Source organism: Gobio gobio, assembly GCF_949357685.1.
Source record: "Gobio gobio genome assembly, chromosome: 6".
Classification (NCBI taxonomy): Eukaryota; Metazoa; Chordata; class Actinopteri; order Cypriniformes; family Gobionidae; genus Gobio; species Gobio gobio.
The window spans coordinates 55,554,895-55,582,662 of NC_137102.1; the positions used below are offsets into that span (position 1 = coordinate 55,554,895).

Consider the following 27,768-nt stretch of genomic DNA (forward strand, 5'->3'; position numbering starts at 1 on the left):
GCATAACCCGAGAATGAACCTCATTGGTTCTCGCTGAAGCTCAAACGTGCTGCGTAACACGAGAATGAACCTCATTGGTTCTTGCTGAAGCTCAAACGTGATGCGTAACACGAGAATGAACCTCATTGGTTCTTGCTGAAGCTCAAACGTGATGCGTAACACGAGAATGAACCTCATTGGTTCTTGCTGAAGCTCAAACGTGATGCGTAACACGAGAATGAACCTCATTGGTTCTTGCTGAAGCTCAAACGTGCTGCGTAACACGAGAATGAACCTCATTGGTTCTTGCTGAAGCTCAAATGTGCTGCGTAACACGAGAATGAACCTCATTGGTTCTCGCTGAAGCTCAAATGTGCTGCGTAACACGAGAATGAACCTCATTGGTTCTCGCTGAAGCTCAAACGTGCTGCGTAACACGAGAATGAACCTCATTGGTTCTTGTTGAAGCTCAAACGTGCTGCGTAACACGAGAATGAACCTCATTGGTTCTTGCTGAAGCTCAAACGTGCTGCGTAACACAAGAATGAACCTCATTGGTTATTGCTGAAGCTCAAACGTGCTGCGTAACACGAGAATGAACCTCATTGGTTCTCGTTGAAGCTCAAACGTGCTGCGTAACACGAGAATGAACCTCATTGGTTCTTGCTGAAGCTCAAATATGTTGCGTAACACACAAGAATGAACCTCATTGGTTATTGCTGAAGCTCAAACGTGCTGCGTAACACAAGAATGAACCTCATTGGTTATTGCTGAAGCTCAAACGTGCTGCGTAACACGAGAATGAACCTCATTGGTTCTCGTTGAAGCTCAAACGTGCTGCGTAACACAAGAATGAACCTCATTGGTTATTGCTGAAGCTCAAACGTGCTGCGTAACACGAGAATGAACCTCATTGGTTCTTGTTGAAGCTCAAACGTGATGCGTAACACGAGAATGAACCTCATTGGTTCTCGCACATCCAGCGAACATGCTTGAGCTTCCTTTTTAACTGATGTGTGAATAAAAGCCTGAATTCAGATTAGGACTAAACCGCTCAATTTATATGGATTATTTTTATGATCTCTTTATGAACTTTTTGAAGCGTTAAAGTGGTAGTTGCGTTGCTGTAATGGAGGGACAGAAATCACTCAGATTTCATCAAAAATATCTTCATTTGTGTTCTGAAGATGAACGAAAGTCTTAAGGGTTTGGAACGACATGAGAGAGGAATTAATGACATAATTTTCATTTTTGGGTGAGCTAACCCTTTTAAAGCTGAAGATCACACCCCTGTTTGCTCCTCGCTTGGACAACAGTGCGAGTCTTTGTATTGGTAAGTCTGTGAGAGGGGAATATCCTGGGTTTGTTCATGACAGCTGAGTATCCGGGGGTCTGAGGGGTGGAATGCGACCCTCTGAAGTTTTTTGTTAGCGGGGGGACAAAGCCATGACCTCCGGGGTCAAGCAGTGTTGGGGGTTTCTCTCACTCTTTGTGTCGTCGATTGGTTGTGTAGAGAAGAAACGTTTGACGTGACCAAGATCAGCATGACTGGTTCATCAAAAATTTAAAACTTTCAATTTAAAAATCCATCCAGGTCATATAATAATTTACTTCAGTAGCAGGTGACATTTACATGTATTCTACAATAGTGCAGCACAGCTTGAACAGCAATTGAATACAATAATCAATTATTCAAGTTTAAAATATACATTTCATTGTTCTTTTTTTGCTAGCTTTAGACATTTTATGTTTTTAATCCAACAGTAGTAAACAGTAAATTGTAAAATTAAAACTACATGGTGGAATGTAATGTTTTTTTTTTTTTTTTTTTATAATAGGCTGTTAAAATAATACAATTGTCTGTTTGTTCAAGACCAGTAGTACATATTACATTATTTTATTTATTATTATTTATTTATTTATTATGAGCTTTAAGTGGGGTGTGCCTTTATCATTTTTGTTTTAGTACAAATGTCTTTTGTTCTGGTTTTTGGGACAGTAATTGTATTTTTATTATTTGTATTATTATTATAATGAGCTTTGAGTGGGATGTGCCATTACTTGTCTCTAAAGTCCAAAATGTTTATCATACAACTAAAATACTATATCAAGCTCATTATTTGTACTATATTATTTTATTGCTTTAGATTTATAAACAGGCTATTTTGCAGATATTTCAAGCCAGTGATGTGATGTATAAAAAAAAAAATAGTAGGTATGTATTTATGTATTTTAGGGCTGTTAATTGATTAATCGCAATTAATCGCATCTAACATAAAAGTTTGTTAGATGCATTATATATATATATATATATATATATATATATATATATATATATATATATATATATATATATATATATATATATATATATATATATATTTTTTTTTTTATTTTTTTTTTTTTTATTTTTTTTTTTTTATGTGATATGTGTGTGTATATATATATATATATATATATATATATATATATATATATATATATATATTTCAATGTGATATATATATATACACACACACACACACACACACACACACACACACACACACACACACACTATATAAAAACGTTTATGTAAGATGTGATTAATCGCAATTAATTAATTTTGACAGCATTTATTTATGTATTTATGTATGTATGCATTTATAAGCATACTTTTTATATTATTTTAATAATTCAGTGGATTCATTGCATATTGAATAGATATCCAATGCATATTTAAAATGCAATTAAATATTACAAATGAACATTATTGTTCAAGCTTATAGGAACATTTGTATTTTAGCCAGTGATGAAGCAGACACATTTATTGGCTGCCTTTCTGTTGCCTATAATATATCTTTTTTGGATACATTATTTTTATTTGACATTTAAAGCATTTTAATTTAGTTCAACTGAAGCGAACTAAAGTTGTCTGTTGATCAGTTTCCAATGAAGTGCAATTTAACTAAATAACGTTTTTGTTATTATTATTATTATTATTATTATTATTATTACTATTATTATTATATCACTTGATTGTATTGCTTTCGTTTGACTCGTGATGATGAAGTGCATGAGTGAGTCCACAGTGGCCCTGATGAACATCCGGGTTTCCCGCTGGCACCGCTGCTGTGGCTCTCAGGAGCCATTTTGGACGCTGTTCAGCTTTTCGCATGTCAGTCCCTCCTGCCCCCTCCAACTGCCCCGGCAGAGGGGGAGAAACACACAAGCTCGTGCACACAAGGGGGCTTCGCTTCTACTCCAAGCGTCCACCAAACTCACGCTCCCACCACGAGCTCCTCCATGCTGCCCCGGTCAGGATGAACTGCTGGATGTTTGTGCCACCAGGGACTTTATTTCCGACCATCTCGCTTCTGAGGGATATATTGTTTTGTTGTGAATGAGAGCTCGTGCTGTTATTGTAGCGTTGAAGAATCGCGCGCAGGCCCGCGGCTCGTTCGCGTTCATGTGTTTTATTTCATTCTTAAATGCTTTCACGACATAAAGGACAGCATTTAACGCCAGGACCCTCGAAGGAAGGAATATGTTTGTTCCCTGGCTGACTTTTGCACTCATCTGGTGCACAGGTAAGGCGTTCGTTCACAGTGATTTGGTTCATCTTCAATTAAAACGATAGTATCTGATCATAGTGTGGTTGGCTTTGTTACTAAACCCAGTCGGCTGCCTATCTAGACAGCGTTCTAGTTCGCACGCGAAGCCCAAGAAAGCGCCCTAGGTAGCCAACGCGCCAGGTTTTAAAACACGGCCAGTGTTACCAAACCATTCCAGCGAGTGTTTGGGTTCAATTTAACATTCATTTGTTGTTCACTCACACGGATATTTTGATATATTTCTTTAGGTGTGTGGTTCAGCTCGACCTGGCTGTTATAAAGTTTCTCGTGAGATATTTCTGGTCGTTTAAAGGCTCAATGGGCACAAAGTAAAACAGCTGGTGGCTTGTTGAAACAATTGCTCTCCACAAAACCTTTTACAGATTCACCTCATGTTTCCATGTAACATTTGGTTTCCTAACTTGGTTTGTTTTCAGTGCAGGTTCAAAAGAAAATTTCGATATAAAATGGCAAACTTCTTTCATTTCTTGGCCTTTAAATATACATTTGTGGGAAAACACAATATTTGTATTAAATTTTTTTTATATTTATTTATTTAATTTTACTCATTAGCTGCCAAGTGTTTAACTGGCACTTTAACAGACATTTGTGATATTAATAATAACAATAAAGGAAGCATCAGGTTCAGTGCTGGTGCTATCAAATAAAAAAGAAATACACAAATGCATTAATTAATAATTGTTTAAATTGTGTTTTAAAAGAATAAAGCAAATAAAAAAAACCGTTTAATGGTTATAAGGTTGAGCATTGGGTTTAATGGTGTCAAAAAGACAGAAAGGAAAACCAATACAAAATGTTATTAATAATAATGGCTTGAGCACTTAGTTCAGTTGTGTTAAATGATAAGACAAATAAGAGTAAAGAGTAATTAATAATAATAGGCTGAGGTGAAGTGACTATAAAAATAAAAATGTAAACATTACATTTATATAAGTATATAAATGAAATCAAAAGTGGCTGTATATATAAAAAATAGGGCTATCAAACGATTAATTGCGATTAATCGCATACAAAAAAGTTTGTTTCGATATGTGTGTACTGTGTATAATTATATTTGAATACACACACACATACATGTATAAATTTAAGAAATATTTTCATGTATAATATATCGGCCACCATATATGTATCAGTTACCCATATATGTTATTGTTATTGAGCCGATATCTTAAAGATAAAATAATGGATTATTTCCTTCAGCTGAGACACTTCAGATGTGCTCTGTTCACCATGATGGTTTTGAATTGCTTGAAATATGATTGGATTCACTTCAAAAAGAAAAATAGAGTTCAGTGCAACATGTGCAGCGCAAGTCTGTCCTATAGGCTACATAAAATTATGATGAGAACATCATCATAATTGTGTGCTTGGGACAAGGATTTAACGGTGAGACTTTTATTTTTGTAATCAGGCTCTCAAATTATATACAAATTTGGATTTTGATTGATCTGCCAATATATCGGTTATCGGCTTTCAAATCGGTGCATCCCTAATACATACACACACACACACACACATATATTATGTAAACCCAAACTTTTATTTTGGATGTGATTAGTCACGATTAATCTTTTGACAGCACTAATATATGTATATGTTGACACTTTTGATTACCCTTTTAGTCCAGTCTGTTTGTTTGTCCAACAGACAAAGCGTTCTACTTTGTCCAGTTATTGATGCTGTTGTTTTGATTTTGGTCATTGTTTTAAGGAACAGTGAGAGAATCTTATCTTTAAAGCTGATTTGTAATGGAGTCCCTTACAGGTCCCTGTGAGGAGGAAACCCCCTCAAAACAAAAGGGTCTTTGATACACCCTCTAGATCAGTGTGTGTGTGTGTGTGTGTGTGTGTCAGCTGCGGGGTGGTGATGGGGTGAAGAAAGGTAAAATCAGGGTGCTTCGGCGTGAAAGCGCACCACAGGGGACCATAGAAATGCACTTACTCTGTCCGTGTGTGTGTGTGAATGAGGAAAGTGGAGTGCTGTGTGTTTTAAGTTGGGGGCTGCTGATGTCACTCTTATCATGTGACACCCAGTATCAGTGACAAAGAAGCTATAGATTGAACATGTGCCGATCTATCGGCGGGCATTAGCCATTAAAAGCCTGATGAGCGTCGACTCTATAGCATGAACTCTCGTAGCCCTTATTTCTGTTGATCCTGGGTGCCTTAGTGAGTAGGTGGGGTCACATTTGCAGGGGGGATGGGTGGCCGGCAGCTATACGTCGAATTTAAAGGGGCAGGCTTTGTTTTTATTCATTTTTTTAAAGCATGCCATGAGCATAAACCTCCTTGCCGGTATAGCCCGTCCAACATTATGTCATAATCTGTATTTTCCCCCCATTTAAATCTGACCCCGGGAGGTATTTCTCCTCCTGTTGTGTGGATCTTACGCTATGTAAACATCTCACAATCCTTGACCCAGTTCTTTGTGCAAATGTGTGCGGTGATGCACGGCGTCGGTTATATGAAGACGTGCCTTCTGACAGCTGATCCGACATCTGGATTTGATTTGGTGGTTTTCTTAAAGACCACAGAAACTCCATTCACGGGTCTTAAATCATCAACCCCTGAAGCATGTGGTTTGTGGCTGTGTGTTTTGGTACTGAGGTTTGATGGCTAGTTGAACACACACTGGTGTTTCTGATGAAGGGGTTTTAAGTGTTCAAATGTCTCATTAGGTTTTGATTGACAGGTAAATGATGCTTGTGATCTATCGAACTACTTGAACTAATATTTTCTGTTATTCAGTTCAGTTATTTGTTGACCAATACCTGGATAGATGCCACACTTTCAATGCATTATGTATGCCAAAATATTATGTCAAATTATGTTTGAAAGATAGAAAAGGCAAGTCATTTGACAATGCATCATTTGTTCGCATATACTTTGGTGTTAAAGCTTCTTAGCACAAAGGGCAAAAATACAAGAGTATTACAAAATACTAGACACACACTCACACTCACACTTATAGTAATAGCACATTTATACATGTACGTTTTTAAAAGAGACTTAAAAACAACGACTCTGCAGATCTAATATTCATTGGCAGACTATTCCATAACATTGGAGCCTTCACCGCAAAATCTCTATCACCTTTTGTTTTCTATCTAGATCTAGGAACAGCCAACAATCCATGATTTGAAGACCTGAGACACCTGACTGTTTCATGAGGTCTTAAAAGTTCTGCTAAATACTTAGGTGCCAAACCATGAAACACTTTATATGACAATAATAATACCTTAAAACAACCCTAAAATGAATTGGTAGCCAATGCAGTGAAGCTTTTATTCTCTTATTCATATAGTTTATATACTTTGGCCATTTGTTTAGTTATTTTTAATAGTATTCCTGCTTTGTCTTTTCTATATTCTTTTATATTTTATATATATAATGTATACGTGTCTGTTTGTGTATTTTCTTTTATATTTAATTGTCTTTGTAATTAGTCTGTTCCCCTTCTACCCCGTCTCTCTAGTGAGGGGATGAACAAAATAATAATTTCATTGCACCTAGTGCATATGACAATAAAGATCTTGAACTTCAGTAAACTAGCAGCAGCATTTTGTACCAATTGAAGCTGTGATAAAGTACTTAGATTGAAAGAAAACAGTGAATTACAATAATCCAGATGAGATTAAATAAAAGCATGAATACGCATCTCTGTAAATTTAAAATCAAGTCTCAACTTGGAAATATTTCTTAACTGATAAAAACCCAATTGAACAGTCTTCTTTATCTGTATATTCAAATTGGAGTCAAAATAAACACCCAGATTTACGACCTGTTGAATATTGGGAAAGATATCAATGACAGCTGACTCAATCTTACTGTTATTAGAGCCCTGACCAAATATCACTATTTCAGTTTTATTAGAATTTAACTTTTTGTAGGCAAACCCACGAGTTAGCGTCACCCTTTTTCATTTGGACTTTTGGATTATTGCAGAAAAAAGCTCTGTGGCAAACAAAAGTTTGATTCTTGCATGTTTTGTTGTTCATGATAAATATTCACAGATTAACTTTTATGAATTTTGAAGCCTAGATACAACCACCACCACTTAAACTTAGGTTATAAACACTACATTACTGTCACATGACTATGAAGTCACTACTATTAAGCTTCTGACAACTCTCTATCTTTATAAAAAAAAAGTCTCTTAGCGTATGTTTACATCAGGGCTGTGTGATATTGAAGAAAAATGCGATATGCAATACCTTGTTAAATAATGTGATATTCGATATGAGATACGATATTGCTGCAAGTGTGTAAAATCTAATTAAATTCTATTTAAAAGTTTTTTGTAAAAACTGAAAATTTCATTTATGTGTTTCACATTCTTTCTGGGAAAAGAAAGCATTGCTGCAACTTCTGAAAGTGACCAGCAGATTTTTAGCAAAAATGAATGTCACAAATCTGGCAATATAATTTTAACATCAATGTAAACAAACAAATAATGTAATGGCAATATTTAAATACCAAAAACTCTTTGCTTGACTTGGTAATATATTGTTATATCAACCTAAAACTTAACATCAAGAACATCCAGGTAAACATAGACATCTGAACTAGGGGTGGACGATTATTGTTGTTATTTTAATTAATCTTTGTTATGAAAAATAAGAGCTAAAAACAGCAGTCATTGTTTGACAGACAGCGGCAGGTTTGCTGTATTAGCAGGCTGTCACTTTAAGACCTAATGCTTAATAACAGAACTGAAGGAGCACACGCTCTCCGAGAGGCGGCTTGTGCACACGTTTGGGTGTGTGTGTCAGACAGCGCGAGACGGTAAGGAGTTGTTTTTCGCAAGTTATTGCGTTTAATAACAATTTTTAATGTCAAGCAAGTCACATAAGTAACAGTCGTGTGCCCAGTCTATTCTCTGCTATATGCGTCAACCTAAAATGTACACTTTTCACAATGTTGAAGTAGCATATTAAAATCATTCAGATATTGCGTGCCGTTGCGATAAGCTTATCGCGATATTTCGATAATTTCAATATATTGCACAGCCCTAGTTTACATGTCAACTGCCTAAAAACTGAAACTACTTCCTAAAAACGCTGTAATCTGCTGCCAGGCCGGTAGTTGGCGGTGTCACTTTGTAAAGAAACACTACGAGCCTATAGACCAGGGGTGTCCAAAGACGGTCCCGGAGGGCCACTGTCCTGCAGAGTTTAACTCCAACTTGCCTCAACACATCTGTCTGGAAGTTTCTAGTATACCTAATAAGACCTTGATTAGCTGTTTCAGGTGTGTTTCATTGGGGTTGGAGCTAAACTCTGCAGGACAGTGGCCCTCCAGGAGCAGGATTGGACACCCCTGCTATAGACTGAACAAGTAGTACGCATAGGCATGACGTCACAGTTTTCACAAATTCACGTTTTTGTTTGCATGGAGACGGCAATGGTATCGTTTTCAAAAACTTGCACTTTGAAACATGTTTTCAGGCCTTCAAAATGCTGTTGTTCTGTTTGAACGGCCAAAATGCATAGTTTTCCATTTTGAGTTACAAACTGTTGTATAAATTGCACCTTAGAGTTTGCAAGAGCGTGATTTAATAAAAACAACTATAAAAGCGAGTGAGTTGATGAGTTTACCTGTTCAGCTGAGGTTGGTTCATTTCCTTACAACCTCTGTAGTCCCATTTAGACACTAGTTAACAACCCACTTTTACAAATTAAATAGTTTAATTAAGGTTTATACGTGCAAGTTTCCATGACAGAGTTCAAGATGAATTTGTTTCATTACTGGAGCTGCCAGTTTGCTAAGTTTCAAATGATTATTAAACGGTGAGCACAAACTATGAAAAAGCTACAGCCCTTAAGGTGCAACTCGTTTTCATTCACTTTAAGTGGACTATATTAGTGGAGTAATGTAGGGAATGGTGAATGAGGGTATAGGGGCCGATTTCAAACACAGCCATTGACTTGAGGACGATGGAATTGGAAGTGCTGAAATGCCACTGAACTCTGGGTTTTGCCTAGAAAATATTTCCCTGGCGAATGTGTTAAAGATTGAGAAATTATTGCATGTATTAATACATATCTTTGTCTGTCTTTCTCTATCAGGAGCCAGTCATGCGGAGGTGGCGACCAGAGAGTGCGTCTACTACAATGATAACTGGCGGACAGAGAAAACCAATCAGAGTGGTTTTGAGAGGTGTGAGGGGGACAAAGACAAGAGGCTGCACTGTTACGCCTCCTGGTTGAACTCCACCGGAACCATCCGCCTGGTCAAAAAAGGCTGCTGGCTCGACGACTTCAACTGTTACGACAGGTCGAAAACCACCTTTATATAATGTCTCTGTTTGACTCTAAATGGTCCTGGCATACTAATATGGTCCTGGAGTTGCTGCCAAACAAATGGTTTCATCACAATCTTTTGCTTCTAGTTTTAAGAAGCCACATGTTGTAGGGTGCTTTCACATCTCTAGTTCGGTTCATTTGGTCCGAACCAAGGGCAAACGATTATACATTGTAGCTTTTTTGGTTCCTTTTCACACCACACTGATTACTTTGGTCCGAACCAGTTGAAACGAACCAAAATGCGGTCACATAACAACATCCACATCACTCATTGGCCATGGCGTATTTCCTAAACTGCTTTTCGATTGGTCAGAATTTACGTGCGGGAAAATTCCAACAGAAGAGGAAAAGCCAGCAAACAACACAAAGACAACACAACTATGGAGAGACGACTGCGCGGGCTGGTTTTGTCCCTGGCCATAATCTATTACATTGTTTATATACACCACAATATGCAAACAATACATTTCTATGATGAAGACCAAATTTCTATGAGGCTCCGCACCTCCTCACTACTCCAAGTTTGTCTGTGAGCTGCCATGCTAAAGTGCAAACTGTCAACAAACACTTCCTCATCCCATAATGCACAGCGCAGCTGGTTTAGTCCAAAAATGATCAGTACTTTTTGCAGTTGAGTCTGTTCGAGGTCGGATCACGTGCTCATCACAAACGAAACGCTAGTTAGTTTGAAAGCGTACTGAGACCGCTTTTGATGCGCACCCGACTGCGATTGCTGCTTTCACACTTGACCAAACAAACCGCACCAAAGGGGAAAGCGAACTCTAGTACGATTCAACCGAACTAAATGAGGAAGGTGTGAAAGGACCCTTAAAATCCAAAGTCACTTTCCATATCACAGGCTTCATTGGATGTGATGGATAGAAGCTATTTAAACATACACTGTAGTTCAAATGTTTGGAGTCGTCTCTCCTGCTCACCAAGGCTGCATTTATTTGATCAAAAATACAGTAAAAACAGTAATATTGTGAAATATTATTGTTATATTTTAAAATTGTAATGTATTCCTGTGATCAAAGCTGAATTTTCAGCATCATTAATTCAGTATTCAGTGTCACATGATCCTTCAGAAATCATTCTAACATGCTGATTTGCTGCTCAAGAAACATTTCTGATTATTATCCACTTTGTGCTGCTGCTTTACTCCAAACTTTTGAACGGTAGTGGATAATGAAAATAAATCAATTAATGTATATTATATTTGTAAATAAAATTGTAGGCTTGACATGAACGTTTTTGCTCACCAGCCACTGTATCTAGTGGTTTTCCAAAGTTACTAGCCACTCAGCCTTTTCAGTGGCCACAATTTTCACATCGATACCATGGGGAAAAATTGTCATATAGATATTTATAATATAATCTCACAGGTTTATTAGGCTTCTGTCACTTTAAGACCTGATGCACGGATCCATTATACTGTTACACATGCGTTTTCTTTCTCAACTGTTTACATTCACTTAAAACAAAACTGATTGTGTTTACGTGAATACATTCCAGGACCGGCATTTTGACACTATTTTGTGTGTATTTGACTGTTTAAGTGCAATTTGCAGTGAAAAAGAAGTGTGACTGCATTACACGCCACTGCTGAAATCTACCCACACTTGGCGGATGTTAAAGGTCCCATGGCAAGGCATTTTTCTATTATTTTATAGTGTTTCCTGAGGTGTACTTATATTGTTAGTATGATTTTTACACCATAAAATGTCATAATTTAGAAATAAAAGGCTTTTTTTCTATACTGCTGTTTGCCCTGTGGCTGAATGCCCTGCTTCAAGAGGCGTGTCTGCTGTGAGACTTCAGTAAAAACACCCACTGTTGTGATTGGCTGACATCTTTGCATTTTAAATGAGCGGAGGGGGCGTGGTTTTAACGAGGCACGGGCAGGCACGAGTCTGCCAGAGACGGATGGACCTGTGTTCACTTCTCATCAGTTCTCTCAGCATGTCTCAGTTCAGGGTGAACTGTTGTAGTTACTAGCATATACTTCAGGTTATTAGTTTATTTCTAGTCGGAGGGACTGTCACTCATGTCAGAAAGTTAGTAACTTTAGTAAATTATGGATCAGCGCTGACTCGAGACGCGAACCGTTTAGAACGATTCAGTCTGATTTGGTGAACTGGTTCGGTTCACTAAAAAGAACCGATTCAAAAGAATGATTCGTTCGCGAACCGGACATCACGGAGACGGAGCGATTGCTAACAAAGTTATTTATAGTAACTACTGAGTTATGAGAGCGCTGTCAGTCAGCGCGAGTTTATTGTGTTTGTATCTGAGAGTTCTGAATAAACACGAGTCCCAGTCACGCCGAGTCCGTCTTCATCATTATTCTACCAACTTTGTAACACATGCAAAGTACCATTACAGCTGTCGAGATGAACGAGTTAGTAAGTGTTGAGTATAGCATTATTTCTAGATATGTTCCAATCATATGAAAAGCATCAGTGACGCGCATTGAGTAACTTTACACAGCGCAAACAAAGACACAACAGCAGTAATCGGAAGTAATCCAGTTTATTGTGGGGAAAGCTGGCTAGCCTAGCCCAGATATGCTCACGCTTACCCCCCTTCTGCTTAATCTCACGCCGCGTTTGGTGCCTCCGCTGTGGGCTAGATGCAGTACTGGGGGTCGGGGATGTTGAAGGCCGAGCTTCGGCGTGTGTGAGGTTTATCTCCAAAGATGTTACTCTGCCGATGTTGAGCAGAAAAGACTGTATGCACATTTAAGAACAGCTAGACGCGACGAGGACGTACAAAAACACTGACTCACAAGATAGAAAACACGAAAACACCGTTCTGTCTGGAGAGAGAGAAGCCGCAGTGTGTGCACAAATAATAAATAATTAGCTACACATAAGAAATCAATGATCACAGATCAGAAGGAACTGAAGAAAGACTTCTGTTTTCATTTGTACATCCAAACACTGAGAAACTGCCAGCATTCACTCGTTCACAAGGAATGATCTCTCGAGCGCTTGCATGGGCGTGCCAGATTCTCTGGGCGGAGGAAAGGGAGGGAACCGTTCCTGCTTGGACGTCAAACCAGGAGACTTCAGGATTGGCTCGTCTGGCCTGTCATTTTCTCAAATGCAGAGAAAGACAGCCAGAACTCGGTTTTACACCGATCAACATTTCTATCCACTTGGGGACAATATTCAGGCTAGGGGAACTCATATTAATGTTGAAATACCTCATAAAATGAACATTTCATGCCATGGGACCTTTAATGTCAAGCCCTGGATAAAACCATTTTATTTTGAACTGTTAGGAAAAATAAAAGCACCTGAATAGCTTTGATGCACAAGAAAAATCATGTTTTGCATGGGACCCTTGAAGTGTAGCTTCGACATTTTTGCTGATTTATAATCTGATGTAAATGATGACACCTTTTATTTTTGTGTGAAGTATCCCTTTAATTGTGTATATATAAAGACCATCTCTTTTTAAGTGAACACATGCAGATGTATGTCACATTAGACGCTGATCAATGAGGACTGGAAACGTGAACTTTTTGGAAAAGTCTAAACGATAGTGATTTTCTGGAAGACATCAAAGTTACTACTATTAGATTTATTCTATATTTTAGCAATGCCTTTCTACCACATAGCAGCAATTTGCCATGTTACAGCAGCAACTCATTTTTGATTCATCCCTTTCTTTGTTTTCTGTGTGTGTGAGCAGACAGGAGTGTGTTGCAACAGAAGAGAGTCCGCAGGTGTTCTTTTGCTGCTGCGAAGGAAACTATTGCAATGAGAAGTTCACACACCTGCCTGAAGCCATCACCCCTGCAGGTAAAGCAGCATTCATAGGTCTCCTCACAGCTTTTGGGCTCCACTGGCCAACAAATATCTGTGTATGGGACTTTTATTGCCGTTTGTCATGCAAGTAGTCATAACGATGCACGATTGATTAATTGTTAGAAGATTGCGAGCTCGATTCAAACACCCACGCAATCTCATTCCTGAATAACAATGATTCTCCTGTGTCTATTAAACCCTTGACAAAATCACACCGGAACATTCAAATCTGTGTTTGCTCTGCCGTGTATGTCATGTAGGAAACCGCTTTACAAACAGTCTTTTCAGCCACACAGTATCATTATTTCTGTTGCAAATATTCATATTATCACAGAAGTACTAGGATAAAAGTTTATAATTCAGATATAAACACTAATGTCTACAGAAGCGATCAAAATAGAGTAAATCACCTTTATAAATTATCGTGGAGCTTCAAATAACGATTGTATCAATTACATCATTACGCCAGTAGGTATAGACAAGTGACTGTGAAAAAATGAATTTGTCATTGAATCATTGATTCAAGAGATTCGTTCAAAAACGCTGATTCATCCAGTAATGAAATCCTTCACATTTTAAATAGACTGCAGCAATTAACATTTTGTCAGAACCTCTAGTGCATTTCATGTTATTTTATTTCGTCGTCTATTCAGATGCGTGAGAGAATAGTGATCTCGATTTGAAACTAAATGGTGATTCTCAATTTATCCAGAATCGTACAGCTCTAATGTTTTGAGAAAACAAACACCTGTTAAATAAAGCTATATGTCATAAGTTATACTGATTTTACCATGCTTAAAGGGTTAGTTCACCTAAAAATGAAAATTACGATTTAGGGTACTTTCACACTTGATTCAATTGCCTGGACCAAACCCGAGTTCTATTGCTTCCCCTGCCCCCGCTGGACTGTGTTCATATTATATTATTTGGGGACGAACCGGGGTTCATTTGCGTCATCAAAGCAGCGAATGTACTGCAAATGCTCTAAAGAACGCTGAAGGCGAGCAGAAATTGATGTACTGTAAACAGAGAGCTGTAGATCTAGTCAAGCTCGGCAGGAAAATTAGTGAAACGCACACAAACACACATTTTTATCAAATCATACGTCATTAATAGCGGTTCACGTGATTTAGTACGATTGCATTCACAACGGCAGCGAACCGTACCCCAAACCAACCTTTTTCAGCGGACTTGGGTACTTTCTGTGCCTCCATTGAAAGTCTATTCACCCAAAACTCTGACACTTCAAAACATCCATAAAGAGATCATAAAATAAATCCATATGAATTTAACTGTTTAATGCAAGTCTTCTGAAGAGACCCAATTGCTTTATATGATCTTTAACAGATTGAATTTATGCCCTTATTCACATTTAATCATTGATCAGTGCACATAAACAGAAGCTTAACTGTACTTGCTTGACTTGTGAGAGAAGAAACCTCATTGGTTTCTTCTCTTCCGTTACCTAATTTGATGCATTGATATTAATATAAAGTTGATGTGCAGCCACAGCTGTGCAATTTTATAATGTTATAATGCATTTAGTTTTACTCCTGAATATATTCCTTGTCTGTTATTGCTGTTGAGCTGAGGTTGTGTTTTATGTTTTCTTATAGTAAAAATCCAGCCTCCAGAACCGGGCCCAACTCTCTTGGGCGTGCTGGTTTATTCCCTTCTTCCTCTGGCCATTCTCTCTCTGGCCCTGGTGCTCGCCTGCTGGACGTACCACCAACGAAAACCACCCTACAGACACGTCGACATCGGCCAGGTCTGACAATCATGTGCCTTGGACCTGTTCATAATTTGCTTTGTTCCCAAACAGGGACTTAATTTGTTACAATGTTGCTTTTTCCTCTTTGTTCAATGTGTACTGATATGCGTTTATGCCAGTCACGTGTGAGTAAAACTGTCCTCTCATTGGTCAGAGTTTCCTCTGCTTCATCCATCAAGATGGATTGAAAAGGTCGCTCCCCAAGCATATTTTGGCTTTATCTGTAGCTGTCGTGACACATGCAAACACTTATACGAATGTAGCCGAACTGATTATACAAGTGATAATGTACATCTAGCCGGTTGTTATCACAGAATAAACCCAGACAGAGTGATCAGTCTTGCATCACTCTGAAGGGGTTTATTCTGCGATAACTAACAATTGGCTGGATGTACATTATCCCGTCTATTACACGGCTGCTACTTTCCACACAAGTAAATAATTTGACTCAAAATATTGACTTGAGTTTCTTTAAACGCAAAGCATCCGTGATGAAAGTAGTTGCAAGCTAGCGCTAACATTTAAGGGATATGGTACAGTTATACCACTTATTACATGGTATTTCACCATAAATAATTATGCAGATATTTGGATATTAGGAGATATTGATTTAAAAAAAAAACGACCGTTTTGTAATCATATAATCCATTACGGTGGAATCCTATACAAGCGTATAGCGGCGGCTTAAGTTACCCAGATGAGCCTGTGTTATCAGATTTTACCAGTTGTTATCGGGGATAACACACCGCTAGATGGCGCGATTGACCAATCAGAATCAAGTAATAAATACATTTAATTATGTATATACAACGCAGGTAGAGCTGGAACCAAGGCTTCTTCTGGACAGCATTCTTGTAATGAATTCTTGAAGTCCAATTAAACATAATTTTAAGATGAAGAAGCACTCTTTGGTTTTCAACTGTGATAACTAATGTGCTCTCACACACAGAATCAGACACTGCTGCATTTGATACAACACGTTTCCCATAATGAATTATGATACCGTTTGGTTTGCTGTGTCAGATTGCTTTCTCACCTCAACCAAATCACTCCAGAGTTTGTTTTCAATCGGGACCACCTCGTTCAGCCGATCTCGGAGCTATTGTTTTTGGTGCGGATCCACGAGCGATTGCTGATATTTTACTCACCCCCATCTCATCCAAGATGTTGATGTCTTTCTTTCTTCAGTCGAAAAGATTCCAGGATTATTCTTCACATAATTGTTTTCAATTGCAACCAAAATGTTGAAGGTCCAAATCAATGCAGTTTCAAAGGAAGGGCTTCAGAGGCTCTGCACGACGAGGAATATGGTCTTATCTAGCGAAATGTTCAGTCATAAAAAAAAGCAAAACGAATATACTTTTTTACCTAAATTGCTCATCTTGTCCTGCTCTGTGGCTCGCCAGTGATTGCGCAATCACGTCGAAAACGTCAACCTAGTCATAGGCAGAAGTACCACTCGTGTTTACAAAGCGCACATGCGAAGACTAATACAAACGCCCTTTAGCAAAAAAAAAAAAAAGGTAAAACAACAATGTTGGATAATTTTGAAGTTGAAGATGGAGTGTTTTTTGGTAAAGGACGTTTGTATTAGTCCTCGCACGTTTGGTTGGGGAGGTACTTTCGCCTACGTCTAGTGTGACCTTTTCGACGTGATTGCGCAATCACTGGCGGCCGCAGAGTAGCGCAAGATGATTTTTCCTGAATTACCGCTGGTGTTGCTCTACAAGAGATTAAGTTAAGTGCACTTACACTCTAAAAAATGCTGGGTTAAAAATGGACTAAACCAGTAATTGACCTATCGGTAAGCCCCGCCCCCCTTAGCTACTGTTGCTAACTCGGACAAACAAACAAAGTTGCTATATCTTACAATGCACAGCTGTCAGTGTGAAAACCTTATCCCAAGATGTTTTTGGACACAGAATGTAACGTATATCCCGTCCGAATGATGGCCAAACTTTACTGATGGTTTATGAAGTATATTACATAGTTTTTCACTCGAACAAATCATCTGAGGCGTTCGATGGGAGAGGCTTACCGATAGGTCAATTGGGTTATTTTAACACAGCAATTGGGTTGTTTTAAGCAAACATTTAACCTAAACGCTGGATCAAAACAACCCAATAGCATTTTTTAGAGTGTAACCATTAAATGACTAGGTTGTAAATAGTTTTAAAATTAAGTATAGTACAGTCAGTGTACACTTTATTATGCTGCTTGCTTGTTGATACTGTGTGCAATAGTGTAATTATTTTATTTATGCTTAAATATTTATTTTCAGAATTTATTTTCATCACTGAACTTTTTTTTTTTTCTACCTCACCTGTTTTTACTATTTGTTAAATATAGTTTTTTTTGGTTCAATAAATGTTCCTTTTTTAAATTGTACATTTTAAATTGTTATCATCATGATCATTGTGTCATTTTTATGATGTAAATTGAGGGAGCAAAAGCAGTATCGGCTCCAAATATCGGCTCAAGAAAATCGGCAGCCCTTATCGGTCATCGGCTAAGGCTGATGAGAAAAATCGGTATCGGCATCGGCACTAAAAAATCCATATCGGTCGATCCCTAGTAAAAAGTATATTAATTTGTAATGTATTTTAAAAATGACAGATCGTTTCGCTAGATAAGACCCTATTCCCCATCTGGGATCATGCAGAGCCTCTGAAGCCCTTCAAAGTGCTTTGAAACTGCATTGATTTGGACCTTCAACATTTTGGTTGCAATTGAAAACCATTATGTTAAGAAAAACCCTGGAATGTTTTCCTCAAACTTGTTTTCTTTTCAACTGAAGAAAGACATAAATATCTTGGATGAGATGGGGGTGTGTAAATTATCAGGAACTTTTCATTTTGAAGTGAACTAATCCTTTAAATAAAAATGTGCTAAACTGTGCAAAAGATTTTTGTAGTGCCATGCACTTGTCATAATTACTTTCAACAAAAAATAATGGTAATAATGGTTTTATTCAGCAAAGATGCATTAAATTGATCAAAAGTGACTGTAAAGACATGTATAATGTATGTATGAATGAATGAGGCATTTATATAGCGCTTTCATATGTACTACTGTACACCCAAAGCGCTTTACACTCATGTCAGGGGTCTCTCCTCAACACCACCAGTGTGCAGCATCCACAGTACAACGGCGCCAGTGCGCTCACCACACACCAGCTATAGGTGGAGAGGAGCTTTATAATGACCACAGAGAGTCAGGACCTCAGTTTAACGTCTCATCCGAAGGACGAGTTTGAATGTTACAAAAGATTTATATTTTAAATACATTCTGCTACTTTGATCTTTCTATTCACCAAAGGATCCTGAAAGAACTCTATTACAGTTTCCACAAAAATATGAAGCAGCACAACTGGTTTTAACAACAGTAGAGAATTATTACTGAAGGATCATGATGCTGAAAATTCAGCTTTGATCATAGGAATAAATTACATTTTAAAATGCATTCACATAGAAAATGGTTATTTTAAGTTGTAATAATATTTCACAATGTGTATATATATATACTGTATTTTTGATCAAATAAATGCAGCCTTGTTAAATTAATAATGTATAATGTATACTGTTCAATTTAATGTATTACATTTTTACCATGTTTTACCATATGTCCTACTAAATGCATTTAGTTTGATTGTCTTATACATGTCTGCTCAAAACTATTTCTTGTATGTGCTTTTAAATGGATATTTATTTTGATTTTCTTGATTAGGATGCTGGTCTTCCTCCACCATCTCCACTGGTTGGACTGAAGCCCTTGCAGTTGCTGGAGATGAAGGCCAGGGGGCGCTTCGGCTGTGTGTGGAAGGCCCAGTTACTCAGTGAATATGTGGCGGTGAAAATATTTCCAATCCAGGTACATATTCCACTCATGCACCGTGAAAAGAGGATTGCTTGTTTTGTTATTTTTCTCAAATGAGTTGTAAAATGTGACTAGTGCCTGATTCTGAACTGATGTGTATATTCACAGGACAAGCAGTCGTGGCAGAACGAAAGAGACATTTACCTCACAGAGGGTTTTAAACATGAAAATATTCTACACTACATCTCAGCAGAAAAACGAGGCACCAACCTTCAGATGGAGTTGTGGCTAGTCACAGAATTCCATGAAAGGGTCAGTGTGTGTGTTTAATTTTTCTGTAAATGTCCCTATATGTAAAACACAAGCTCATTGTGGGGCGAAATGGACCAAATAATGTTTTAACGATGCACCAAATAATAAGGGATGAATATAAGCAATCATAATGTCATAAAAATATCAAAATCTTTATGCATTGCAGGGCTCGCTAACAGATTACCTGAAGGGGAATCCGGTGAGCTGGCCTCAGTTGTGCCATATTTCCGCAACTATGTCCCGGGGTCTGGCGTACCTTCATGAAGACCTTCCTTACCGTGTGGAGGGACCTAAACCAGCCATTGCACACAGGTACACAAACCTGATGTTGCAGATTAAAAGAGAGTTTTAAATATTATGCTCTTGCCGTGTAGTGATGAGCAAGTGAGAGTCAAAGATGTACTGCCGTCACTGTTGGCATTGGGTGATTTGACGTTTGTTTTGCAGAGATTTCAAGAGTAAGAATGTCCTGCTCAAGATGGATTTATCTGCAGTGATTGCGGACTTTGGGTTGGCGGTCCGCTTTGAGCCTGGGAAACCGCCTGGAGATACACACGGTCAGGTGAGTGCCAACAGACGAAGACAAGCCTTTGTCTCTTTACATCCATGTAAAATATCTGAATTCAATTTGAAGTTTAGAAAAAATATACACTTATGCTCTCTATGCTTATTTGATCAAAAATACAGTATAACAGTAATGTTGTGAAATATTATTACTCCTTAAAATAAAATTTTTTCTATTGGAATATATTTTAAAATGTAATTTTGATCCATATGATCCTTGTTGTGCTTTCCTGTAGCTCAAACAGTAGAGCATGGCGCTAGCAACGCCAAGGTCATGGGTTCGATTCCCAGGGAAAGCAAGAACTGACAAAATTTAAAATGTGTACCTTGAATGCGCAATGTAAGTTGCTTTGGATTAAAGGGTCTGCCAAATGCATAAATGTAAAATAAATTTAAATGTAAATCCTTCAGAAATCATTCTAATATGATGATTTGCTGCTCAAGAAAATTTCTTATTATCAGTATTAAAAATAGTTGTGCTGCTTCATATTTTTGCGGGAAATTATGCATTTTTCAGCATTCTGTAATGAATAGAAAGATCAAAAGAGCAACATTAATTTGAAATTTGAATTTGATTAGTGTCTTAATTGTGACTTGATAAGTTTAATGCATCCTTGCTGAATAAAAGTATTTCGTTAAAAGGTAAATCTTTTAAATGGTAATGAGTATAAAATTTCATTTTGTTGTTATTCAGGTGCATCAATTCAGAATAAATAAAAACTAACAATAATCTGCACACCTAGTTGAAAACTATAAATGCAAATTCAAAGGAACATTAATCTAATACATTTTATACTTGAAATGTGCCGAAATATTGCTGCTCTTATAATAAAATGCTTGTGATGTTTCTTATTTATAAGTGTATTTGAATAAAATAATCTGCTAAATAGATAAATGTAAGGAACGTGAGGTTTTCAGGCCAATATCAATTCAATTTTACAGAAGTTTTATAAATTAAAAAGCACAAAAAAGAAAAGGCAAATATGTCAGTCCCTCCGTTGCACATCTTCATTACTTCAAATAACTAATTATAATGTTACAAATTTGAATCGCATAGGTTGGTAATATGTGATTTTATTTTTTGTTATTTTCTTTTCAACTAGGACCGTTAACACCTGGTATTAAGATGGTATTTTGGTCGATCGGATCACATGTGGACGGCACTAAATAAAGATGTAAACTGGCTTACCATTAAACATTATGGGAAGTGCTTTAGCCAGATGGGATTTAAACTTTGTCGGCTGGAGACCCAAATTTGTTTGGAAGACAAACTTACTAAGCACATGTTCTCTCACCACTCCTGATTTCTAACACTCACTCAGGGTCAGAGCAGAAATGAAAGCTGCTGCTCTCCGTGTGTTTTTCTGTCGTCTCCGGTCGTGTTCATATGTAAATTGTGCGAGTTTATTTTGTCCATTAGATCAAAAGATCTTAAGTCCATCCATTTACCCGCCCATAGACCCTCCCCTCAAAGAAATCAGGACAGAAGTGGTTGAAAGTGGACAAAAGAGAAGGGTCAAAACACCAGGTGTAAATGAGAATTAGTCTCCCTCATCCACTTGTGATCCGATCGACCAAAACGCATCTTAATACCAGGTGTAAACGTGGCCTAAATGCCAAGTCCCCAAACTCCACTGGGATGGCAGTGCAACTGTGTTTTAACATGTTTGTGTTCTGTTGTATTCGTCACAGGTGGGAACGCGGCGTTACATGGCTCCAGAGGTGCTGGAGGGAGCCATTAATTTCCAAAGGGACGCCTTTCTAAGGATCGACATGTACGCTCTAGGACTGGTGCTCTGGGAGCTGGTGTCTCGCTGCACCGCCTCTGATGGTGAGTCCACACGAACATTAGGATCAAGCAGCAGGGCTTGACATTAACACCCGCCAACCCCCCAAATGCGGGTGGATTTCTGCAATGGTGTGTAACGTAGTCACTCCTACTAGCCACTTTGGTGGGCTGAATATTATATGTAATATATGCATTTTTTTTTTTTTTCGCTACATCTCATTACTGAAATATTAATTTTAATTGTCATATTTTGCTAAATAGATACACAATACCAGCCATGCTTTCTCTCGCTCTCATATCTCCGACAGTGAGTGACACACAAACCCGCCTCCCGTCACTCACTCGCTCGCTTCATTTGCTCCGGATGAATATTGTTGGTGTTACAGGGCTTGAATTTCAGCGTGGAGTTGTGTGTATTGCGCATCATTTTACTCATTCCCGCAGATTTTGTGCTCACACCCAAAATGTGCTCCCATAAAGCTGCCTCTCAGAACTAAATTGAGTTTCACTGCTTATTGCGCTTATACAGTCAGTCAAACAAACAAAATAATGTCAAAATGCCGGTCTTGGCGAGTACTCATGTAAACACAGTCAGTTTTGTCTTAGGTGAACGTAAACAGTTGAGAAAGAAAACGCATGTGTAACAGTATAATGGATCCGTGCGTCAGGTCTTAAAGTGACACCAGCCTAATAAACTGTCAAATTATGAGATGATACAAAATATGCAGCCAAATTATAGAGATAATATTAAAAATATCTAAATAGCAGTTTTTTCCCCCCATGGTATCGATGTCAAAACTGTGGCCAGTGAAAATGCTGAGTGGCTAGTAATGCTGGAAAAACACTAGGCAGTCAAAATGTTAATGTCAAGCCCTGTTCTTGAATTTACACCATAATGCTTGAACTATCAGAAATGTTATTATATTTATTTAGTTATTTATAGGACTGGGTTGACAGATTTCACCATTCGATTCAATTACGATTCATGATTCGATTCAAGTCTCGGTTTGATTTAACATCTATTAATTTGGATATATGTCAGATACGATACATATACGTTTTTCTTATGGAAAACAGTCTCTCAACTAATGCTGTAAACTGTCAGTTGGTGCATTGCTAAAATATTAAAGTTAAAATTAATGAAATGGTCCAAACAATTACATTCGATTGCTGTTAGATTTTTACACTCAAACATAAATTGCAAGGCAGTTTTTAAATCTAACATTTTAATAATATAATTATTTCTACTCTAATTAGCTGTAATAAATCACATTTACTGTATTTAATAATCAACACTCAAATAAAAAAACTGAATTGCAAATAAACATTTAAATGAATTAATTGTTTCTACTCCAAATCGTTGTTGAAATGGTGGCTGTAATAGAACTTGTCTTCATGACAGATTTGCATCAACTAAAAACCGCATTTGATGTTGTCAACCCATCTTCATAATTTACTGAAAACATCTGTATATTGTGTGTGCTGCAGCTAATGCTGTTGCTGTCTCACTCAGGTCCTGTAGGTGAGTTCCAGCTGCCCTTTGAGGAGGAGGTGGGCCAGCACCCTTCACTGGAGGACCTTCAAGATGCCGTGGTCCACAAGAAGATGCGGCCCGTCTTTAAAGACTGTTGGATCAAACATTCGGTGAGAACCTATATTTGAATAGGAGTTAGGGCTGCACGATTAATCTAGATAAAACCGAAATCATGATATGTGATTAACTTAAATAAATATGTGCGCTGCATGTTTCAGAGTGAAGCGCAGCACTTTGTTCTTTTACACGTGGGCAGCTCATGAACCGCTGGTGTTTACAGCGCCTCAGAGCGACTCGGTTCACAGTAAATCTCTGCATCTCTTTTGGGGCTCTTGTAATGTGCATTTACGACATAACATGCGCTAACCATCTTCACTTTCACAAACATTTTATAAATAATTCTAAATAAATTATTTTTTTATTTAGTAAAGTTTTAAATATTTCTTATTTAGTAGTAATAATAATAATAAAATCATACTTAATAATAAAATCAACTTAATTAATAACTAATAATAATTATTATTATTATAATTAACAATAATAACAATATTATTTAAAGCTACACTGTGTAACTTTTTTAGTCTATTCTAAGCTAAAAATACTTAGTTCTTTCAAAAATATATGTGCTCATTAATGTATATTTACTTCTTTCAAGTAATAAAGTATTCTCGTAAGTTTATAATATGCCATTGAAAATACATAAGGTAATGGGATCTAACGGTGGTCGCCATGTTGCCCCTCCATCTTGAAAGTACATTAGCCAAAGAGGGACATACCCGTAAATTCAAGCTTCGCCTTTGGCGTTTTAACCGGTTTTAACACTTGATGGCACTGTACAAAATTCTCTGCCTCGCGCATATGCGCGTCAACTTGTTCAGACTTGTCTGGTGCATGTGCAGAGAGTTTTCATCTCAGCAGCTCCAGTAACAGAGTTATATGGAGTTTTCCTGGCTTGTTTATTCCTCAAAAGTCTGTTTTTCCTTGTGTGGTATTTCTGTGCGTTAATAACTCCGTAAGTAATAATAGTTATTGTCATTGTAGATGTGTTTCAGAGTGTGTCATCACGTAATTCAGTTGATGTCACCTCAGAAGTATTTTTGTGTCAACATACAATAGCATAATGCTCACCTATTTTGTTATCAACAATGTTTATTCGTTTATAGAAAATATTTGCTTGTAATGTATGTTGATGGAAATATGCATCAGGTCTGATCGGCATATTAACAATTGTTATACAGAGCGCACTGCAGTGCTAACGTTAAAGCGGCGCACACACTTTTGTAACCGGACACCGCTTGTTAGCAGCAGCAGCTCCGCTCCTTTTAATGCAGCTGCCTTTAGCGCCTATATATGGTACAATAAGCTCTGGTTTACGGTTACATTATACAAATGTAACTTATAAGTATACCGGTAGTTATACAGTTCTTAACTGTGTATGTATATTTACCATCCTTATTTGTTCTCTCACAGAAACCACATTTATGTACATATCCACGCAAACCTGTTTATGCCTTGCAATTGGATGACTGAATAAACATTACTATCATCAAAGTTCACTCTGGATTAGCTGCAGTTCTTTCTAGCCGAATAATTAGGCCAGTTGAGTTCCAACGGTCCCACTGCGCACAGAATATCCCACAGGCACCGTGTCGAATGTGGACGAGGTCGAGCTGGAATTCATGTTAATCTTGGTCTAAATCGGCCACCGTAGGAGTTAAAACGAAATCGGAATTGAGAGGAACAGAAACTAAAATTCACTGGATGGTCATATACCTTTTCACCACTAGATGGGGGAAAATATCACACAGTGTAGCTTTAATATTATTATTATTATTTTATAGTCATATATATAATATACTCACAATATTTTGGTCAAATTGTGCAGCCCAACAAACAAGCATTTCTTTTTTTGTTTTCATTTAGTATTTTTCTTTTATATTTTCTATTTAGTAGTAGAAATAATAATAATATTAACAATAATAATGATTATTTTATAACAATATTGATATATTCGTAAAATTTTGATCAAATTGTGCAGCCTAACAAACAAACATTTCTTGTTTTCATTTTAGTACTTTTTACATTTTTATTTAAATATAATGATGATGATAATAATATTAGTAACAATAATAATGACCACTACATTACCTAAATGATGCAGCCCAACAAACAAGCATTTCTTATTTTTTCATTTATATATATAATATATATATAATCAATAGTATTAGTAATAAAAATAATAATAATTATTTTATAGCCATATATTCACAACAATTTGGCCAAATTGTGCAGCCCAACAAACAAGCACATCAAACATAGAATTTTTAATTGCTCACACAGCCAATGCATATCAAGATCAAGCTTGTGATCAATCTTAAAATCAATATTTGAAATAAAAATCAATATTGAACTAATCTGAGGGTTTATTTTGACCTCTTTCTCTCGGCTACAATCATCAGGGTTTGGGCCAGTTATGCGAGACCATCGAGGAGTGCTGGGACCACGACGCTGAGGCGCGACTGTCGGCGGGCTGCGTGGAGGAGCGCATCTCCACCATCTCCAAGGCAAACAACACCATCAACACGTCTACCTCAGACTGCCTGGTCTCCATGGTGACATCTGACAGCGACACGGACCTCCCACCCAAAGAGTCCAGCACCTGAACGCTGCAGAGCGGACGCCTCTCCAGTAATGTGAACTTTGCTGCTAATTTGATCTCCTGATCGTCATGTATTTAATTTTTTCTTTCTTCTCGCATCGTTGGATCGGTTTCACCAGCACATTCATCTACTGTATTCTTCCGAGAGGAAGGCAGACACAAAAAAAAACCTCAAACGTGAGAAGACTGAACTCTCAGAGGGCATTCAGGGGATTGTTTGAGACTGCTGGGATATATGAGCACACGTTACCTCATCAGTTTTAATGCCATTTTTATGTTGTTTTTTTGCCTTCACTCCATGAATACCTCCATCCGAACGCTCTACCCTGGTTTTATCAAGACTACGCGACGATCGGATGACTGTTACACTAAAGCAACCTTCCCAAGAGCACACAAGGTCCTCTTTGTTCTCAGTGAATTTTAGCCTAGTTTTATTGCTGTTTAACTGTACCCTGAAATGTCTCGTGGGATGTTGTTTTTCTTATTTCCGTTGGTGACGGCAGTCGTCTGGGACGCTGGAAGCTGAAGGCAGCAGGACTGTTATGATTTGAGTTGCCTTTCGGAGCGTCGGGATTGATTTTAATGTAGCATCCGCTTGTCGTTGACGCATTGTATTGAAGTATCTGATATCAGAAGTGCCATCAGTAGAGCATCCCGGGCGGCGTGTTTTAGCGTTCGTTGTTTCCGCGTGACAAGAGCTGCAGTTGAAATATGTTAGCGCTGCGGCCGCACAAAGACCAGCGCTGCGTTACAGGTTTGATTTCAGTCACAGCTAAATGTATGGGTGCATCAGGAAAGTGTGTGATGTTTCTCCACTACACTACTCAGGTAAACTGTGCACGTGATTGTGTGACCGCTCACTCTTTTACAGCAATAGTTCTCAGCAGTATGGTGAATCTCACCAAGAAAAACCTGGGTCGTGAATCATCTTAAAATCAAAATGAAAAAAGATCTAATTTTACAGTTAGGAACATTTGTGCTCCGAGAAAGTGAAGCTTATTTTAAGGGGCCAAGAGTGCTATTATTTTTTTATAACCGTTAAGCACGTTTTCTCCAAATTATCATTGGCGTAATGCAAAACAATTTGGAATTTGGTACAGCAAAAACTACCTTTTAAAATATATTTAATTTGTAGATCACAATTGTAAAATATATATATATACAGGTGTGCTTTACAAAGAAATTTTTTTTTTTTGCATCACAAATTTTTTTTGTTGCTTTTTTTGCACATAACAATGAGTGTTTTTTAAAAATTATTATTAAATCAGGCCAAATTGGGTTTAATTGTCATCGCAATATAAATTCATAATGATCCTAAAATAAGATACATTTTCTTTAATTTAGCAGAAAATAAAGCAAAATATGAGCTCTTGCAGCATACATTTTTATAACAATAATTAAGCAACAATTTTCTCTCCCAAGTTATCATTACCTTAATGCGAAATAAAATAGTCCCGCAGTATAGAAATAATTTAAAATATTTTTTGTTCTGTATTGATGTGAAGCACAACAAAAATGCCCTTAAATACATTTTCGTGTTTTACAATTTAAATATTTTTTTTCTGGATTTTTTTTTTTTGCATTACTGTAATGAGAATAAAATATGCTAAA

General features: G+C 37.4%; 1 protein-coding gene across 1 annotated transcript; it reads left to right on the forward strand.

Moving 5' to 3' along the window:
• The first annotated feature begins 3,092 nt into the window (after positions 1-3,092).
• Positions 3,093-27,088, forward strand: acvr2bb (activin A receptor type 2Bb). The gene is made up of 11 exons (XM_079820313.1): positions 3,093-3,548; positions 9,661-9,868; positions 13,597-13,706; positions 15,329-15,480; positions 19,210-19,353; positions 19,468-19,611; positions 19,778-19,923; positions 20,059-20,173; positions 21,868-22,006; positions 23,478-23,608; positions 25,958-27,088. The coding sequence occupies exons 1-11, from the start codon at positions 3,506-3,508 to the stop codon at positions 26,159-26,161; spliced, it is 1,536 nt and encodes a 511-aa protein (XP_079676439.1). The 5' UTR covers positions 3,093-3,505; the 3' UTR covers positions 26,162-27,088.
• The last annotated feature ends 680 nt before the right edge of the window (positions 27,089-27,768 follow it).

Excerpts from the sequence above, each read along its gene's own strand:
- acvr2bb (XM_079820313.1), top strand. The coding sequence starts at position 3,506 with ATGTTTGTTCCCTGGCTGACTTTTGCACTCATCTGGTGCACAG. Across the intron at positions 3,549-9,660 it reads TGCACTCATCTGGTGCACAG|GAGCCAGTCATGCGGAGGTG; the intron begins GTAAGGCGTTCG and ends TTTCTCTATCAG. Across the intron at positions 23,609-25,957 it reads ACTGTTGGATCAAACATTCG|GGTTTGGGCCAGTTATGCGA; the intron begins GTGAGAACCTAT and ends TACAATCATCAG.